General features: G+C 48.0%; 1 protein-coding gene across 1 annotated transcript in view; it reads left to right on the top strand.

Annotated features, from left to right (window-relative positions):
* Positions 1-403: 403 nt before the first annotated feature.
* LOC124081304 (E3 ubiquitin-protein ligase RNF213-like) overlaps positions 404-18,875 on the top strand; it is a gene marked incomplete at its 5' end in the record, with an annotated part of 59,657 nt that continues 41,185 nt past the window's right edge. Inside the window, 12 exon segments of the mRNA XM_046427513.2 lie at positions 404-1,025; positions 1,028-1,594; positions 2,497-2,690; positions 2,899-3,054; positions 3,682-7,290; positions 9,433-9,569; positions 10,271-10,366; positions 15,203-15,321; positions 15,967-16,104; positions 16,529-16,656; positions 17,074-17,218; positions 17,503-17,641. Of these exon segments, the coding sequence (XP_046283469.2) occupies positions 404-1,025; positions 1,028-1,594; positions 2,497-2,690; positions 2,899-3,054; positions 3,682-7,290; positions 9,433-9,569; positions 10,271-10,366; positions 15,203-15,321; positions 15,967-16,104; positions 16,529-16,656; positions 17,074-17,218; positions 17,503-17,641 (6,050 nt within the window).

The following is an 18,875-nucleotide window of genomic DNA, read 5'->3' as shown; positions in this document are numbered from 1 at the left end:
ATAAACACAATGAAAAAGGGGAAAAGGAAGTACCAAGGCAAGAAATGCAATTCCACCAGCTACAGAAACTTTGTGCCAGAACCGTGGAGTGGCCAATGTGTTATAGGTGATTAGCCTACTTGTCATCCTTGGAGTGTAAGAGTAATGGACTCTGATGCCTCCCAAGCTGGTGCCCTTAGTGCAGCCATAGAGCCAGGTCCTGGCACATACTAGGCAAGTGCTCTACCACTGAGCACAGTCCAGCCCACATCAACATTCTTATCTGCAACCTGATCTCTTCCTGAAGGTGGCTGCCCTCTCCCTAGGCTTTTTGTGTTTCCCAGTGACCCTGTGGGAGGAGTGAACCCAAGCCCCTTGACTTAGAACCCATGTGTGTCTAGATTGGCACGTCCTTCTTCACTAGCTCACTGTGACTTCTGCCTCATGCCCCTGTTTCCCGCAGTTATTCTGCCATGTGCAGCGGCTCGTGCAAGCCTTCCTGAACCTGTACTCTGCGGGAAACATGCTGTTCCGGACCTGGACTGCCGAGGTCTACTGCTGCCCCGGGAATGGCAACTCCATCTGCATGGACTTCCACTTGGAGTTGGTAAGCCAGCTGGCAGAGAGTGGGGACGTCACCCAGCTCCTGGAAGCCCTCTGCAGGCAGATGGAGCACTTCCTGGATGACTGGAAGGAGCTGGTGAGCAGAAAACGCAGGGAGCACTTTTACCTCAACTTCTACACGGCCGAGCAGCTGGTCCTCCTGAGCACCGAGCTCAGGAAGCAGAGTCCCAGCAAAGCTGCCCTCATGATGCTGTCCTTCATCAAAGACAACTGCACCCCAGCTGACGTCTTAAGGGCCACCGAGGGGTTCAATGAGGCCCCCAGACACCACGTGAGGACAATGATGGAAAAATTACCTCCATTGCAATCCACTGAGATCAGCCTGGTGACCAAGCTGAGGGCCATCATGGAACAGTCCCTGGAGAGCATGAGTGTCTTTCTGCCTGGCTGCCTGGACCTGGAGGCCCTGGGTCATTGTCTGCTTGCCTGGCCAGGATGGGCAGGCCTCCTGTGGAACAGTCACTCCCCTTGGGCCTGCAGGCTGGCCAGCCCAACCTGGTCTTATGTGGCCACTCTGAGGTGTTGTTGGCTACCTTGGCCATCTATATGCAGGCCCCAGGCCAGCCCCTGCCCACCTTCGATGAGGTGCTACTCTGTACCCCGGGGACCACATTTGAGGAGGTGGCCCTGTTCCTGCATCGCTGCCCAGCCCCGGTTTCCCAGGGGCACAAGGTCTACAGCCTGCTGTTCGCAGATCAGCTGAGCTATGAGGTGGCCTGCCAGGCAGAGGCCCTCTTCCGCAGCCTGTGCACACAGTGTCCCCGGGAGGACTACCAGCTGGTGCTGGTCTGTGATGCGGCACGGGAATGCTGCTACCTGCCCTCAGCCTTCAGCCAGCACAAAGTCCACCTCATCCCCCAGGCACCCCTCCATGCCATCCAGGACTACCTGGCACATCACTACCAGGTCCCAGCACAGACCCTGTCCTCAGCAGCTGTGTTCAGAGACCAGATGTGTGTGGGGATCGTGGCCTCGGAGAGAGCGGGAGTTGGTAATGAGAACACTGGGGTGGGCAGGCAGTCTCTCAGGGTTTCCCAATGACCCCTGCCTCTGCAGCAGTGGGCACCTCAGATGACACCCCTCTGCAGGTGGGAAAGTGAGTCTCAGGAGGGTCTGACTGCCTACAGTCAGTACTTCCTCTAGAAGGGGCCCCCTTTCCACCCACGTTGCAGTTCCTGGGAGCCCAGCTCCTCCTTGGATGGACTTCTCTGCAGGTCACTTTTTTCTTGTGTAAACCCTTGACCTTTTCTGGGTCGCATTAGTGTGAGCAGAGGAGGCACAGCTGCTCTGGCTCCAGGAGAAGAGTGCTTCGCACCCTCCCTTCAGTCACTGACATGTGTCCTTGGAAAGAAGTGGTGACTTCCATTCTGTTGATTTCATCCCATGAACATCACTGTGCCCTGTCAGGACAAAACCTGCCCTCCCCTCCCTGCTCGGGACATACCTCTGCTTTTACATTATTACACTTCCACTGCTGTCATCATGGAGAATGCCAGGATGCTGAGTGGGTGACAGCTGGGGACTCTGGCTTCATGGTGGAGTTGTGCTCTATTCTGATATTCCCTTGCATCACTTTTGAATTTTACACAGAGAAGTAACTGTTTTTATTATTTTTAAACTGGATTTGCCCCAGGGGTGCCCTACCACTGAGCCACATCCCCAACCTTTTTTATTTTTTTATTTTGAGACATGGTCTCACTAAGTTGTTTAGGGCCTCAGTAAATTGCTGACGCTGGTCTTGAACTTGCAATCCTCTTGCCACAGCCTCCCAAGTAGGTGGGATTACACGCAGGTGCCACTGCTCTTGCCTGAGATGTAATTTCTAATCTCTCTGGATTCTCTTCCTCTTGGTCCATAGGCTTGGGATCTCATTTCCTTATTTTAACATTACAGGGAAATCTCTCTATGTGAAGAGATTGCATGAAAAACTGAAAAAGAAGTTAAACAGTGAAAAGGTCCCTTTAAAGATTGTTCGGTTGACTGACACTCGGGTGGATGAGGGCCGCGTCCTGGGCTCCCTCCTGTCTTTCTGGGATTCTCAGTATGGGAAAAAGCCCATGATATTCCACTTTGATGTGACTGCTTCGGTAAGTTCCCATATGGCAACCAAATGGCCACATCAGAAGGTGTAATTCCAAGGGCCCCACCTGCTTCTCCCTGTATGAAGAGTCTCTTCTTTCTACACCTACCTGTGGTCGATACCCTTCTCTCAAGGAACAAGACAGGAGGGTCCTGGGGGTTGGGAGAGATGGTTGGCAATTGTTTATTTTTAAACCCATGCTTCTCTGTCTTTAGGTACAGTCTGGAACTTGGGTCTTTCTTTTCAAACTCCTCATTTTACAATACCTAATGGATACAAGTGGGAAAATGTGGCTTCAGAATCCGTGCCATTTATATATCATTGAAATTACAGAAAGAAATTTAGTGCAGTCAAGGAGGTCTTCAAAGCAGGTATGTACAAGGGCATTTGCAGGTGGTCATGGTACACTTTTGATTCTGTGGCCTGTGGCTTGGGGTGACACATCTTAGTTGTTTCCCACTTTTGCCTTAGAGGAGCAGCATGTACAGTGTCAGGGGAAATGCATGCTTGGGCTTAGAATTCAATGATGTCTGGAATGAGAATGCTCTTGTGTTGATTGGCAGCATCTTGGATTTGTCTGGATCCGTCAGATTGGTGCTGTGTGTCTGGGTTGAGTCCCAGCCATGCTGAGTGATGGGAGATTCCTCTGTTGACAGACACTGTCTCCTATGTTCACTGCCAGTGAACATGGAAGGGACACTTCACTCATAGAAACCCATTAGCTGGTGGGAGTTCTATTGTCACACACCGTTTGTGCTTAGTGGAGAGATGGAGCCGCAGGATTGGAAATGGCTTCCTGGTTCATAATACAGCTGCCATAGTTGAGCTTTTGTAGTACCCTAACGTGCAGATGCCAGCCTCTGTGAACAACAGACTGCAGAAAGCCACATGCATTCAAGTGATTTTTTTTTTCATAAAGTCCCATCCAGGGTAGACTGCATGGAAGGTGTCTGCCAGGAAATCAAGTTCTAACTTCTACTTATGTCTCTCCTTTGCAGAATCCACATGTCCCCCAGTTCAGTTTTCTTGATATCTTCCCCAAAGTCGCCTGCAGACCTCCCAGTGAAGTGATAGCCATGGAGCTGAGCCCTGAGAGGAGCGTCATAGAGCCTGGAATGGATGAGAGAGAGTTCCAAAGTGCCACTTTCCAAAGACCTTACCAATATTTAAAACGATTCCATCAGAAAGAAAACCTAGACACATTTCACTATCAAGAAGGCTCTGTTGAAGGTACCCCAGGGGAATGCATCCAGCACCTACTCATATACTGCGGGGTCATCAACCCCTCCTGGTCAGAACTCTGGAATTTTGCTCGGTTCCTCAACTGTCAGCTCAAGGACTGTGAGGCCTCTCCATTCTGCAATCCAGGATGTACTGAAGACGCACTACGGGGCTTCAAGAACTTTGTGGTCACCTTCATGATCTTCATGGCAAGAGACTTTGCCACACCAACACTTCATACCTCTGACCAGAGCCCTGGGAAGCACACGGTCACCACGGATGGTGAAGATGAAGAAGAGCTCGCCCCCTTCACTCTCCGGAGGAGGTGGGAGTCAGAGCCTCACCCATATGTGTTCTTCAGTGGTGACCACAAGACCATGACATTCATAGGCTTCCATCTCCGGCCCAATGAGAATGGCAGCGTTGATGCCATCAACCATCTCAATGGGAAGATAATCAAGAAAGATGTCATGACAGAAGAACTGTACATAAGGCTGTTGCTTCAAGGCGTGCCCTTCAATGTTGACTTTGATAACCTGCCCAGACACGAGAAAATCTTGAGACTCTGCCGGCCACTAGGAATTTCTTGGGCCCTGGACCCTGATGAAACATATGAGCTAACAACAGACAACATGCTCAAGATTCTGGCCATTGAGATGCGGTTCCGCTGTGGGATCCCAGTTATCATCATGGGAGAAACAGGCTGCGGGAAAACCAGACTCATTAAATTCCTTAGTGATCTGCGGCGTTGTGGTGCCCAGGCTGAGACCATGAAGTTGGTCAAGGTTCATGGAGGAACAACTGCAGCCATGATTCACTCCAAAGTCTTGGAGGCTGAGAAAACTGCCTTCTCCAATAAGGACCAACACCAGTTGGACACCATCTTGTTCTTTGACGAAGCCAACACAACAGAAGCCATAAGCTGTATTAAGGAAGTCTTGTGTGACCAGACCATGGATGGCCAGCCACTGGAGGAGGGCTCAGGCTTGCACATCATAGCTGCCTGCAACCCTTACAGGAAGCACTCTCAGGAGACCATCTGCCGTTTGGAGTCAGCTGGTTTGGGGTACAGGGTCAGTGCAGAGGAAACAGCAGACAGGCTGGGCTCCATTCCCCTCAGGCAGCTGGTGTACCATGTCCATGCCCTGCCCCCGAGCCTGATTCCTCTGGTGTGGGACTTTGGGCAACTGAATGACACTGCTGAAAAGCTCTACATCCAGCAGATTGTGCAGAGACTGGTGGACCACGTCAGGATCAACAAGGAGGAGACTCGTGTGATCACGGAAGTGCTCTCTGCCTCCCAGAGATTCATGAAGAACACTAAAAGTGAGTGCAGTTTCATCAGCCTCCAGGATGTGGAGCACTGTGTGAAGGTGTTCACATGGTTTCATGGCCGCAGCGAGATGCTCTTGGTGAAGCTAAACACCTTTCTCTGTGAGACCAGTGTCAGCAAAAATAACTTCAGGAGAGACCCCGTCCTCTGGTCCCTAGTGATGGCTGTGGGGGTCTGTTACCATGCCTCCCTAAAGGAGAAGGAGTCCTACCGCAGAGCCATTTGCAGGTATTTTCCAGAACCATATGACAACAGCGGGGTCATCCTGGACGAGATCACACACGCACAGGATCTTTTCCTGAGTGGGGTGCCTCTAAGGAAAACCATAGCCAGGAACTTGGCTCTGAAGGAGAACGTCTTCATGATGATCATCTGCATTGAGCTGAAGATACCCCTCTTCCTGGTGGGAAAGCCCGGAACCTCCAAATCTCTCGCCAAGACCATAGTGGCAGATGCCATGCAGGGCCAGGCCGCACACTCCACTCTCTTTCGCAGCCTAAAGCAGGTCCACCTGGTGTCATTCCAGTGTAGCCCCCACTGCACCCCACAGGGCATCATAAACACCTTCAAGCAGTGCGCTCGCTTCCAGCAGGGGAAGGACCTGCAGCAGTACGTGTCTGTGGTGGTGTTGGATGAGGTTGGCTTGGCAGAAGATTCCCCAAAAATGCCCCTGAAGGCTCTACACCCACTGCTGGAATATGGGTGCATTGAAGGTGATCCTGCCCTCCACCAAAAAGTCGGCTTCATAGGTATTTCCAACTGGGCCCTCGACCCTGCCAAGATGAACCGGGGCATCTTTGTGTCCCGCGGCAGCCCCAGTGAGAAGGAGCTCATAGAGAGTGCCAGAGGGATCTGCTCTTCAGACAGCCTGGTGCAGGACAGGGTCCGAGGGTACTTCGCTCCTTTTGCCAAGGCCTATGAAACAGTGTGCAGCAGGCAGAACAAGGAATTCTTCGGGCTTCGCGACTACTATAGCCTCATCAAGATGGTCTTCGCCACCGCCAGAGCATCTAACAAGAAGCCTTCTCCACAGGATATTGCACAGGCAGTCCTTCGGAACTTCAGTGGCAAAGATGACATTCCTGCTTTGGACATCTTCATGGCCAGTTTACCTGAGGTCAGGTACGTAGGAGAGCTCAGGACCCTGGAGCTCATCAAGCAGAACATTTTCAGGGATATGAAGACGGCAGCAGTGGGGGAGCTGGAAGAAGCTGAATCCCGCTACTTGCTCGTGCTGACCAAAAACTACATGGCCCTGCAGATCCTGCAGCAGTTATTCTTCAGTGAGGACCAGCAGCCCGAGATCATCTTTGGTTCCAGTTTTCCCCGGGACCAGGAGTACACCCAGATCTGCAGAAACATCAACCGGGTGAAGATCTGCATGGAGACCGGCAAGATGGTGGTGCTGCTGAACCTGCAGCACCTCTATGAGAGCCTGTATGATGCGCTCAACCAGTACTATGTCTACCTCGGGGGTCAGAAGTATGTGGACCTCGGGCTTGGCACCCATCGCGTCAAGTGTCGGGTCCACCCTGACTTCCACCTGATTGTCATCGAGGAGAAAAATGTGGTGTACGAGCAGTTCCCCGTGCCCCTCATTAACTGGCTGGAGAAGCACTACCTGGACCTCAGCTTGGTGCTGCAGGGGTGGCAGAAGAGCATCGTGCAGGAGCTCACGCAGTGGGCAGAGGACTTCGCTGACGTGAAGGCCCATCAGTTCCTGGCTGGGCACAAGTACAGCCCTGCTGACGTCTTCATCGGCTACCACTCTGATGCCTGTGCCTCTGTGGTGCTGCAGGCTGTGGAGAGGCAGGGCCCCAGGGACCTGACACAGGAGCTATACCACAGAGTATCTGAGGAGGCCAAGCTGATCCTGCTGGACTGTGCCACACCAGATGCTGTGGTGCGGCTGAGCACCTCCACGCTGGGCTCATTTGCTGCACAGACACTGTCTCAGGAATACTGGAACAAGCAGCAGCAACACTCCTTTGCAGATTTCCTCCAGGCCCAACTTCGCAATGCAGACTCAGAGCGCCATGCCATCTTTACAGAGGTGACTGCCCCCACAGTCTTTCCCTTTCCTCTTTTACCCAGGAGCCAGGAGGTCTCCACTCCGTTTAAGGCACCATTCAGTCTGGGAAATGGATGTGTCCCCTTCATGTTAGGATCAAGGAGGATAAGTTCAGTTAGGCTTCTCTTGCCTGTTTGTGAGCAGAGCTCTGTTCTGAGAGTAGCACCGGGCACAACGTTCACTTCCCCAGAGTGCCAGCAGACCCCAGGTGAAAGTGATTAGCCTACTTGTCATCCTTGGAGTGTAAGAGTAATGGACTCTGATGCCTCCCAAGCTGGTGCCCTTAGTGTTATAAGTGAAAGTTGTGCAGCCAGGCGGGGGCATGGATCATAGGTGGTGTTAGTAGAAAAGAACCTGGCTGGTTGCAAACTTCACACATCAGCTGAGCTCTCTATTCAGGAATGAAGTTTCATGTAGGAATGGGGTGATGCCTCTGATGGATCCACTCTGCTGGAGGAAAATAAGCCATCAGCCAAAGGGGAAGTTTGTGCTCATATAGGTTATACTGAGAGGTAACCTAATTATTGTAGAGTGTGTCTAATGGAGGGTCTGGGGTCAGCGGTCAGAGGACCAGAGGGAGGGTCTAGTGTCGTGGTCAGTATTCATCTCTTTCCCTCCATGGTCTCATTGTACTATCACTGAGAAAGGACTTATTTGGGGAAGGGTCAATACTTTGGCTTCTTCCCAGAGACTGCCAGTCTAGGCTTGGATGAGTATTTCCTCCCCAGGGCTGGTCTTGTCACCAGCAAAGATTCTTCCAGGGGAAGGATCAATGCTACCAATGTATGGCTTTTTTTTTATTATTCCCTTCTCCCAGGCTGCACTATTTTGGTGTTTTTAATTTTCCATATCCAACAGCCAGTTCTTCTTAAGAGAGGCAACTTGGGCTGGTTATGAGGGCTGCCTGGGCAGGCATCAAAGGCAGAGGGCTCCTTGGGGCACAGATATTGAGTCTGAATCTGCATCTGTGCAGGAGACCAGGAAGGGACTGCTGAGAGTGCATGAAGTTCAGGCTTCATGAGTGCTGGGTCATGGGGATAGGATAGGTGGAGAGACATGGGGAGGGCCTTGCAGCCTTAAGCTTGGTCTTGCTTGTGCAGAGAGGAGCTATGTAGGAAAGTGTACATGGTGGACACACCCCACTGCCCAGGTGATAGGAAAACAGTGGCACAAGAGACTGGCATTGAGAGGATACACCAGTCAGGAGGCTGCTGTCATGGTGCAAACTGCAAATGGTTAGCAGACAGCATGGCTGGGCTAATCACCGACTCCATGGAAGGGAGGCAGAGGAAGAGGACAGCCTTCCTGAACTCATTGCAGCTTTGTGCAGTCACCATGAGAATCCAGGGAGGAGCAATGGGTTTGGGAGCCAGTGGTGACATCTGTTTGGGATAGGTTTGGATGTCTGCTGTGTAAGTTGGATGTAGGAATTGGAAGCTTGTCAGTAATGACAGGGTCAGAGAAAGGGTCTGGAGCCAGGTGCAATAATACATCCCCATGATCCCAGTGGCTTGGGAGACTGAGGCAGGAGTATCTCAAGTTCAAAGCCAGCCTCAGCAACTTGTAGAGGCCCTTAGCAAGACCCTGTCTCAAAATTTAAAAAAAAGGACTAAGGATGTCACTCAGTGATTAAACAGTCTTGCATTCAATCCCTGGGACCAAAAAAAAAAAAAAAAAAAGAAGTGTTCTGAAGAGCTGAGGTCCTATGTGCCTAAAACGACCGGGTTTGCACTGTGGAGTATGGTCCATAGCAGAGAATTGAGAACTACTGAGGGGAGGGAGAGTTGCCAGTGGCTAACTCCATCTGATAGCAGGAAGCCAGATTACAAGAAGAAATGGCATTGTGCTGAGTCCTAAAGGATCAGAAGGCTCTCAGGTAGGGGAAAAAGCAGAAAGAGAGATATTGGCATTTCAGAAGGAGACCAAGGCAGCTTTGGGTCAGGGCAAGTCTTCTCTCTGACATCTGTTGACCCTGAGGTTCTGCTTGCCTCGGCCACTCTTTGTATGTAAAAGCTGCTCTGGGTTGGGCTTCTTTATGTCTGAGTGCCCGCTGGCCCCGAGTTCTGACCAGTTCTCTGCGCCCTTGCTTGAATCTGGCTGATGGCTTGTGTGCCCATGTTGCAGGTCACCACCTTCTCCAGACTGCTGACGAACTGTGACTGCGAAGCTCTAGGGGCAGAGGTGCAGGGCTTGGCCCCTAAGCCTGTGATCCTGTCACTGCAGCAGTTTGACACTGAGTACTCATTCCTCAAGGAAGTCCGGTGAGGTGCCCTGCCTGCCCATCACCCTTGGCCCCTGCCCTGGGAACATGGTATCGCATGCCAGGGTGTGGTAACCACTTGTAAGGAACTCTGAGTACTATGGAGGCTCATTGCTCAGCCTCCTGGTATGCCCCTCTGGCCCCAGTTGTAAGACAGCTGTGTCCGTCTGTCTCCTGAGCACTGTGTGGCCCTTTTCTTCTCCAGTGGATTGCATCCTCACCTTGTGGAGGGAGACCCCACCTGGATGCTGGGTTCTACATGGCCTGTGTTTCCCTTCACTTTGTGGAGTGTTATGATCTATGTTTTTGTTTTTATTTTTTTTTGGGGGGGGGTTGTTTGTTTGTTTTTGCTTGTGCTGGGGATTGAACCCAGGGCTGCTCTACCACTGAGCCACATCCCCAGCCCTAATTTTTTTTTAATATTTATTTATTTTTTTTAGTTTTCGGTGGACACAACATCTTTGTATGTGGTGCTGAGGATCGAACCCAGGCCGCACGCATGCCAGGCGAGCGTGCTACCGCTTGAGCCACATCCCCAGCCCTCCAGCCCTAATTTTTATTATTATTAATTCTGAGATAGGGTCTCGCTGTGTTGCTGAGGCTAGCCTGGAACTGGTGACCCTCCTACCTTAGCCTCCTGAGCTGTGGCTGCCCATGTTTTAGGACAGAGGACTCACTTGGGTGATTCTCTTTTTCTTTCAGAAGCAGCTTAATGAAGACAGACAGACGTAAAATCCTCATTGTCCAGATAGATTTTGATGATGGCGCTCACAGTGCTCAGCTCATTGCATCAGCTAAGTATGTTCTCAGTAGTTTTCTAGGAAAACATAGGAAGCCAAAATCTCCCCAGGACATCCTGAAGAATTTTTTCCATGAAAACAGTGTGGAAATAAGAATGACTCTCCCTCCCAGCTCCTGACATGGGCTAGAGAAGCTAGAGAGTAAAGGATGAAGGAAAAGGCCAGTAATGGCACAGAAATTGTGGAATGAAAGATGCGTCAATAATGGAATTTTTGTAGTGTTTAGGAGGATGTGTTAAAGCTGCATTTGCAGTCATTTACAGTCCTTTTTTGATCATTTTGATTTTGAATCACTTAATTAAAATTAAAGTTCAGTCTGGGATGTAGCTTGGTGGTACAGCACTTGCCTAGCATGTCTGAGGCCCTGGGTTTGATCCCCAGTACTGCCTAAAAAAAAAAAAAAAAAAAAAAAAAAAGAACTTATCATAAGTTTAAGGGCAGTAAGACTATATAAATAAATTAATATTTATTGAACATTTTTGTGGTGTCCATAAATCTGAATAATTAGCTATGTTCTGTTAACTCATGTAATTAAAAGTGACATCTGCTCCTTTAAAGCACTGGGAGCCTAGGATAAGTTAAGACCCAGCCAGATGCTATGGGGAGGTGGTCTGTAGCCACTGGGTGTGCAAGGGGCACTGTACCACACAACATTGTCTTGAAATTGGAAGGCCAGCAAGCCCCACCCTCTGAACACGGGGCTGCTGAGAAGGACAGAGTAGTGTCCTAGGGACAGAAAAGTGAAATCACAGAAAAGGAAAACAGGAAGCAACCAGCTTCACAGGGAAAAGCTTTTGCTGTAATCAATCAATCCCCCTGAACCCCTAGTTCAGGCAGTTTTAGAACTTTATATCTAGTGTATAGGAGGAGGGACTCAGAGGTTCACATTCTACAGAAGTTCCAATGACAACAAGTTTTTCTTTCACTATTCTGGGCCAATTAATCCCTCAAAGATACTTTTTGCAAGAATTAGCACTGGAGAAAGGGAGAGCCCTCACTCCCACCCCCAGCTGTTTCCATGGAACCCAATTAGTAACACTTTCCCTTTTTTAAATTTATATTTTATTTTTTATTGATTTTTTTAAATGACAGTGGAATGCTTTATAATACTTGTTACACATATAGAGCACAATTTTTCATATCTCTAGTTGTATATAAAGTATGTTCACATCAATTCATATCTTCATACATGTACTTTGGATAATGATGTCCATCACATTCCACCATCCTTATTAAGCCCCTGCCCCCTCCCTTTCCTTCCCAGCCCTCTGCCCTATCTAGAGTTCCTCTATTCCTCCCACATTCCCCCTCCCTACCCCACTATGAGTCAGTCACCTTATATCAGAGAAAACATTCATCCTTTGTTTATTTGGGATTGGCTAACTTCGCTTAGCATTATCTTTTCCAACTGCATCCATTAACCTGCAAATACCATGATTTTATTCTCTTTTATTACTGAATAATATTCCCTTGTGTATATATGCCACATTTTTTTTATCCATTCATCCACTGAAAGGCATCAAGTTTGGCTCCACAGTTTAGCTATTGTGAATTGTGCTGCTATAAACATTGATGTGGCTGTGTCCCTGTAGTATGCTGTTTTTAAGTCCTCTAGGTGTAGTTCGAGGAGAGGAATAGCTGGGTCAACTGGTGGTTCCATACCCAGTTTTCCAAGGAATCTCCATACTGCTTTCCAAATTGGCTGCACCAATTTGCAGTTCCACCAGAAATATATGAGTGTACCTTTTTTCCCATATCCTCACCAACACCTATTGTTGTTTGTCTTCATAATAGCTGTCATTCTGATTGGAGTGAGATGATATCTTAGAGTGGTTTTTATTTTCAATTCTCTGATTGCTAGAGATGATGAGCATTTTTTCATATATTTGTTGATTGAATGTATATCCTCTTCTGAGAAGTGTCTGTTCAGGTCCTTGCCCATTTGTTGATTGGGTTATTTGTTTTTTCAGTGTTTAGCTTTTTGAGTTCTTTATATACCCTAAAGATTAGTGCTCTATCTGATGTGTGAGGGGTAAAAATTTGCTCCCAAGATGTAGGCTCTTTATTCATCTCACTGATTGTTTCTTTTGCTGAGAAGAAACTTTTTAGTTTGATTCCATCCCATTTATTGATTCTTGCTTTTAATTCTTGCACTATAGGAGTCTTAATAAGGAAGTTGGGGTCTAATCCCACATGATGAAGATCTGGGCCCATTTTTTATTCTATTAGACACAGAGTCTCTGGTTTAATTCCTAGGTTCTTGATCCATTTTGAATTAATTTTTATGCATGGTGAAATTTGAAGTTTAATTTCATTTTGTTGTATACGGATTTCCAGTTTTCCCATCACCATTTGTTGAAAATGCTGTCTTTTCTCCAGTGCATGGTTTTGGCACCTTTTTCTAATATAAGATAATTGTAATTTTGTGGGTGAGTCGCTGTGTCCTCTATTCTGTACCATTGGTCTACCAGTCTATTTTGGTGTCAATACCATGCTGTTTTTGTTACTATTACTCTGTAGTATAGTTTAAGTTCTGGTATAGCGATACCACCTGCTTCACTTTTCCTGCTTAGGATTGCTTTAGCTATTCTGGGTCTCTTATTTTTCCAGATGAATTTCATGATTGCTTTTTCTATTTCTGTGAGAAATGCCATTGGGATTTTGATTGGAATTGCATTAAATCTGTATTGTGCTTTTGGTAGTATGGTCATTTTGATAATATTAATTCTGCCTATCCAAGAGCAAGGCAGATCCTTCTATCTTCTAAGGTCTTCTTCGATTTCTTTCTTTAGGGTTCTGTGGTTTTCATTGTATAGATCTTTCACCTCTTTTGTTAACTTAATTCCCAAGTTTTTATTGAGACATGGTTTATATCTACAGCCATATTGGTTTATTTTTGTAATTTAAGTTGACTTGATTTTCTTCTTTGATTAGGTTTTGCTTTCGGGTACTACCTCCCTCTCTTGATTTTCAGTGTTGTTTTCCGTTTCCTCTTCATAGAATATTTTTCTAAGTATGTTTTGTAGTGCCAGTTTTCTAGCTAAAAATTTTTAACTTTTGTTTATTGTAGAAGGTTTTTATTTCATCATCAAATCTAAAGCTTAATTTTGCTGGATACAAGGTTCTTGGTTGGCATCCATTTTCTTTCAGAGCTTGATATATGTTGTTCCAGGATCTTCTAGCTTTCAGTGTCTGTGTTGAAAAATTTGCTGTTATCCTAATTGTTTTCCCCCTATATATAATCTAATTCTTTTCTCTTATGACTTTTAAAATTCTCTCCTTATTCTGTATATTGAGCATTTTTATTATAATGTGCCTTGGTGTAGATCTGTTGTGATTTTTGTACATTTGGCATCCTGTAGGCTTCTTGAATTTGGATTTCCAATTCATTCTTCATGTTTAGAAAGTTTTCTGATACTATTTCATTGAATAGATTGTTCATTTCTTAGGTTTAGACCTCTATGCCTTCCTCTATCCCAATAACTCTTAAATTTGGTCTTTTTATGCTATCTCATGTTTCTTGAATATTCTACTTGTGTTTTCTTACCATTATCACTGTGTGGTCTATGTCCTTTTCAAGATAATATATTTTGTCTTCATTGTCCTATCTTCCAAGTGGTCTTCTTTGTTGGTGATGCTTTCATTTGAGCTTTTAATTTGGATTATTGTTTTTTTTTTCATTTCAAGGATTTCTGTTTTTTGTTTTTTTTAATAGTCTCAACTTCCCTGTTGAGGTGATCTTTTGCTTCCTGGCTTTGTTTATGTATCTCCTTGTGAAAGTGATCTTTCAATGACTGTATTTGCTCTCTTATATCTTCCTTGAGTTCACAGAACATTTTAACCATGTTCATCCTGAACTCCTTCTCTATAATTTCTTCTGCAGTTGGAGTTCTGCAGAGGTGCTGATAGATGATTCTGCTAATGTGCTTGCAAGCCCTAGTTGGCTAGAACTTTGGGCTTTAGGTGTCTGGAGCCAGGACTCTGGAGTTCTGTTGGAATGCTGAGGCTCAGAGCTCTGTGAGGGGTCACAGCACTGGTGATTTCTGTGGGAAGCAGCTGTATAGGGGTCCTCTAACACTCTCCAAGATGCAGTATTCCGACTAGGTGAGATCTGGATCATGGAGGACACAGAATGCTGCCTCCCTCTGACCCGCCATCTATGTTCCAGTAACAACTTCTCTTATCTTTAAAATGTAAATATCCCTGTGAAGCTTTGGCCCGAAGCCAGAGACTTTGTTAAAAGAATCTGTCTTGGGGATGCAGCCCTGTAGTAAAACACCCAGGCTCTAAAAAAAGAAAGAAAGAAAGAAAAGAAAAAAGAATCTGTCTTCCTTATTACACTTTGCATTTGTAAACACCGCTTCCTGCTTGAAAACCTTTACAAACTATTATATATCGTTTTAGACTGGAGAATCTACACCACTAGATAGCCCATAAGTGAAAAACTAGTAAACGGGGCTTTGTTCCTGGAGTGTCGATCTCCTTCATGCCAATTTTAGTTATTGTAAGATAAAGCAACAGGAAATAGGAAACTTAACTATATTGAGCTCTTTTGCAGATATTCTTTTGCCTAGGATCAATCATGGTGAGGATTTCTGGAGAAGCTTAATGAAGATTTTCTGTGGAGGAGGAGGTGCCACTACAGTAGAGATACTGGTCAGCAGTGAGAGGTAGAAAGTGAGTCCACCAACAGGAAGCCACCTCCTCCTCTCACAAGAATGGTGACCCCTGGGAATTGTATGGAATGTGGTAAAGCCCCTGACAGGTCGTGGGACACCCATGTCTTGACTTTTGCTCCATTGCTTGCTTTGTTTTGATTTTTGTTTTTCAATAGGTATTCTGCTATCAATGAAATCAACAAAATACAACGAGCTGAGGGCTGTGTCTTTGTCTATTTCATCGTAAAACTGTCCCGGATGGGGATCGGAGCATCCTATGTGGGATTCCACGGAGGTAGGGCCAAAGATGAGTGACTACTTTAAGTATGTCTAGGCTGCTTCTTGGGGTCCCCTGCTGCCCATGTCTAGGTCAGATGCCAACCCCATCTGTCTCTGGGCTTTTCACCTGGGCTCACTATTCACAACCATCACCCTGGGACTTGCTGCTGCTGTGTCAGCATGGACTGACCTACCTCAGGAGTACACAGGATGCACTCCACATCCCACTCTTTGTTGTTCAAATGACTCAGAGATCTTCCCCTTGCACACCAGCCCTAGTGTTAACTCTTTGTGCCTACTCCTTGGGGAAGTACTGTGTTCAAATCAGTCCATCCCTTTTTCTGTGGAATGGTCACCAGCTGGATTATGTAAGACAACTGGTATTCTAAAAAGAAGGAAATAAGTTTAATAATTCCACAGATGGAAAGCCAATCTGTCAGCATCTCTTTCTAATTATGGAACAGTAAGTACAGTTAGATGCATGTAAAGAACAGTAGACAGGATCCATGTAGCCTTTGCATGCCAGTTAATCAGCCTCAACACCGATCATCACTCTGACGGTAGTGTGATTGAGCATCTGGACAGAGGTATGCCCCTGCTCATGACAGACAAGAAGAAAGCGGAAAGATGTGAGAAGACTAGGTGGCTTTGTTCTTCACAGGGCTGTGGCGGTCTGTGCACATTGATGACCTCCGGAGGTCCACAGTCATGGCCTCTGACATGACTAAGCTGCAGAGTGTCACCATCAGCCAGCTGTTCATGCCAGGAGGCAGCCTGAAGTGTGAGTTGCAAGGTGGCAGTCTACAGAGGTGGGGGCAGAAAGGCAGATGCCAAGTTAGGCAGCCTCCTGTGAAGCTGGAGTCAGGGCTGCCACATTTGAGTCACCTTTGAGTCTCAGCACCTGCCCTCAGCAGAAGCTCAGGATGTGGCACTGAACTGCCTGGCTCATGGTCAACATAATCAGGGCTTTGGGAAGGCCAACAGCAGCACCCAGTGTATCAGTTGGTGTGCTGTGGGTCATGTGCCAGCCCTCAGCAGAGGCTATGGGGCACCTGAAGAGTGGGTTTCATGCTGATCTATATGACAGTCTTCCTTTTGACTGGGGCTGCCACTGAAGCTTGGGACAGGAAACCCTGGAGAGGCTCAGCCTAGGCACAGACTTGGTACCACCCACCTACTTCCTTATCCAAGTGGTGAATTGATTGTGTTCCCTTCATTTGCAGGAAAAGGCAACCAGGAGGAGGTGATGGAGGCAGAGACCAGCAAGTCAGGGGAGGTGGCAGAAATGGAAATGGAAGAGGAAGGTCCCAAGGAGATGGAGCGGGAGGCTATGGACCTGATGGGCAGTGATGTGAGTTCTCTTCTGTTCCCCTGTTGGCTGCAGGTGGCTGAGATGGAGGAGCCCAGGCAGCTGTGCCAGGGACAAGCGAGCCCTGCCTTCTCTTTATGCTGGAAGAGTAGGGGACTTACCAGGACAAGATCTGCCTTTCCCTTCTTTGTGAAGTCTCCTAGTTAGCTCTAGGAGCTGTCCCTCCACCACTGGCCAAATCTGTGACATCAGCCACCACCTTGCCAGTGGTCCTCTGGGGTTGGGTAGTACAAGCACACAGGGATCAGCCGGGGAAGGTCAGTAGGTCAGCTTCACCATGGAGACCAGCCACAGATGCTTTGGATGTGTGGATACCAGGCCACCTTCTCATGTGGGTAGCGTAGCTTTCACCCACCCTGGACATGGCAGCAGCAGATGACGTGCTATCTCCCTTGGCAGGCACAGGTCCTGGACACCACCAGACTAGTGAGGAGCTGTGTGCAAAGTGCCGTGGGGATGCTCCAGGACACGGAGAGCTGCACACGCAACATGAGGAGAGTCACCATCCTCCTCAGCCTCTTGAATGGGGACAGTGTGTGCAGTGGTACGAGTCATGTCACTGCTTCTCATCCTACCCCAGCAGGCCCTTCGTGAACAGTGGGGATTAGGTGGCTGAGTGTGGTGAGCTGCCTTTCTAGGTTCCTGTGTCTTGGCACATGCAGCTGCCATAGTGGAATCTCAGGACATCTCGTGAATTCTGCTCTAGAGTTGGCCTGGCCAGAGGACCTGTAGCTTCCCTCTGCAGGGGAACTGGTCAAGCAGCACAATAGAGCCTCCAACTTGGTGCCCACAGATGGACCAAATTGTGTCCCTTCTGCCTTTTCACAGCCTCATTCTTGTGGATATCCAAGATGCGCCTCTCCGTCCTTCTGAAGAAACAAGAAGAGAACCAGCTCTGCAGTCTGAAGGAGTGGGTGGGACGAGAGGCTGCGAACCAGGATGCGCTCCAGGAGGCGGGCACCTTCAGGTACTGTGAGCAGCGGGCAGTGCAGGGGCCTGCTATACCGTCCCAGGGGAAGGAGCACACCAGGTGTTTCTTTCTCCACCTCTGAGGAGGGCAGAGCTATGTTTTTGCTCCAAGAGCCCAAAACAGACCTGGATGGTGGTCATGTGTGGTTGTTGGCCATGTGGGTGGTGGTGCTGGGGTGTTTATTGGCCACCTGGATGTTGGTCATGGCGGATTGTTGGCCACCTGAATGGTGGTCATGGGGATGGTTGGCTTCCTTTCTCTGCTTTTGTGTGCTTAACTTTTTTCATAATATAAAATTTTAAAAAATTGTTCTCATAGGATGTTTGCCAGCATGTCATAAACCATAGCCAGGTTTGCCATTCAAGGTTATTAAAATTGAGATGGTGATGTGCAGGGAAGTAACAAATTATCTTCCCAGGCCTAGAGCTTGAAGTAACAGCAAGTACAAAAATAGGACCCAGGAGTGTCATTTATTGCCCATGGTCTTTTTTCTATAAAACCATGACACTTTTCTTCAGACCCTTTGAGGAGCCTGTGCTATGCTCAGGGTCTCAGATGGAGGGTCTGAGGGTCTGAAACCACCTGTTGGCAGGATGATCTTAGGCCACTGAGGTCCTTCACAGTCCCTCCAGGTCTTCCTTCTGACGCCCTGGCTCCAGGCCTGCTGCCACATGTGGCCCACAGGGGGAATGTTGGCGATGGCAGAGTCCTGGGAGGCCAAGGCCCATGGGTTCTGGCTTCCTCACCACAGGAAGTTTTTCTGTTTTGAGTTCTCTCTGCAGTGCTCCTTAACGTCTTTCCTAGTTACACCTTCTGAAGGAAGTTTGTGAGGCCAGGAACTGAATATGCTCATGTCTTCCTGGAGGGTCTCCCTTTCGTAGCACATGTCCAAGCCATGTTCCCATCGCCCCTTTGCCACTGTTGCTCCAGCCTTGCTGGGTTTGCCAGCCTCCCTTTTCACTGCCCCATGGTCTCCACAGCACCCGGGACCAGTTTCTTCCCCGTGGTCACCAGCAACATCCAGGAACAACTGGACTTGCTTGCACTGTACCCTCAGTGCCCATTTCTGGGGCTGGCAAGCCCTTGGGAACCTGCTGGTCTGTCACAGGATGTCATGACTCTTCACCTGCACTGTGTTTCTGGGACTCAATGTCATGTACCCTTGTGGCTAAATAGTCAGCCTCCTTGGAGTTCTTTACACCAGGAGTCCTCTGGTTTTTAGTTCACCATG

The sequence above is a fragment of the Marmota monax genome, unplaced genomic scaffold (genome assembly GCF_021218885.2).
Source record: "Marmota monax isolate L192 unplaced genomic scaffold, Marmota_monax_Labrador192_F-V1.1 WCK01_AAM20220418_F8-fsc00917, whole genome shotgun sequence".
NCBI classification, from domain to species: Eukaryota; Metazoa; Chordata; class Mammalia; order Rodentia; family Sciuridae; genus Marmota; species Marmota monax.
This window is presented reverse-complemented; position numbering and strand designations above follow the sequence as displayed.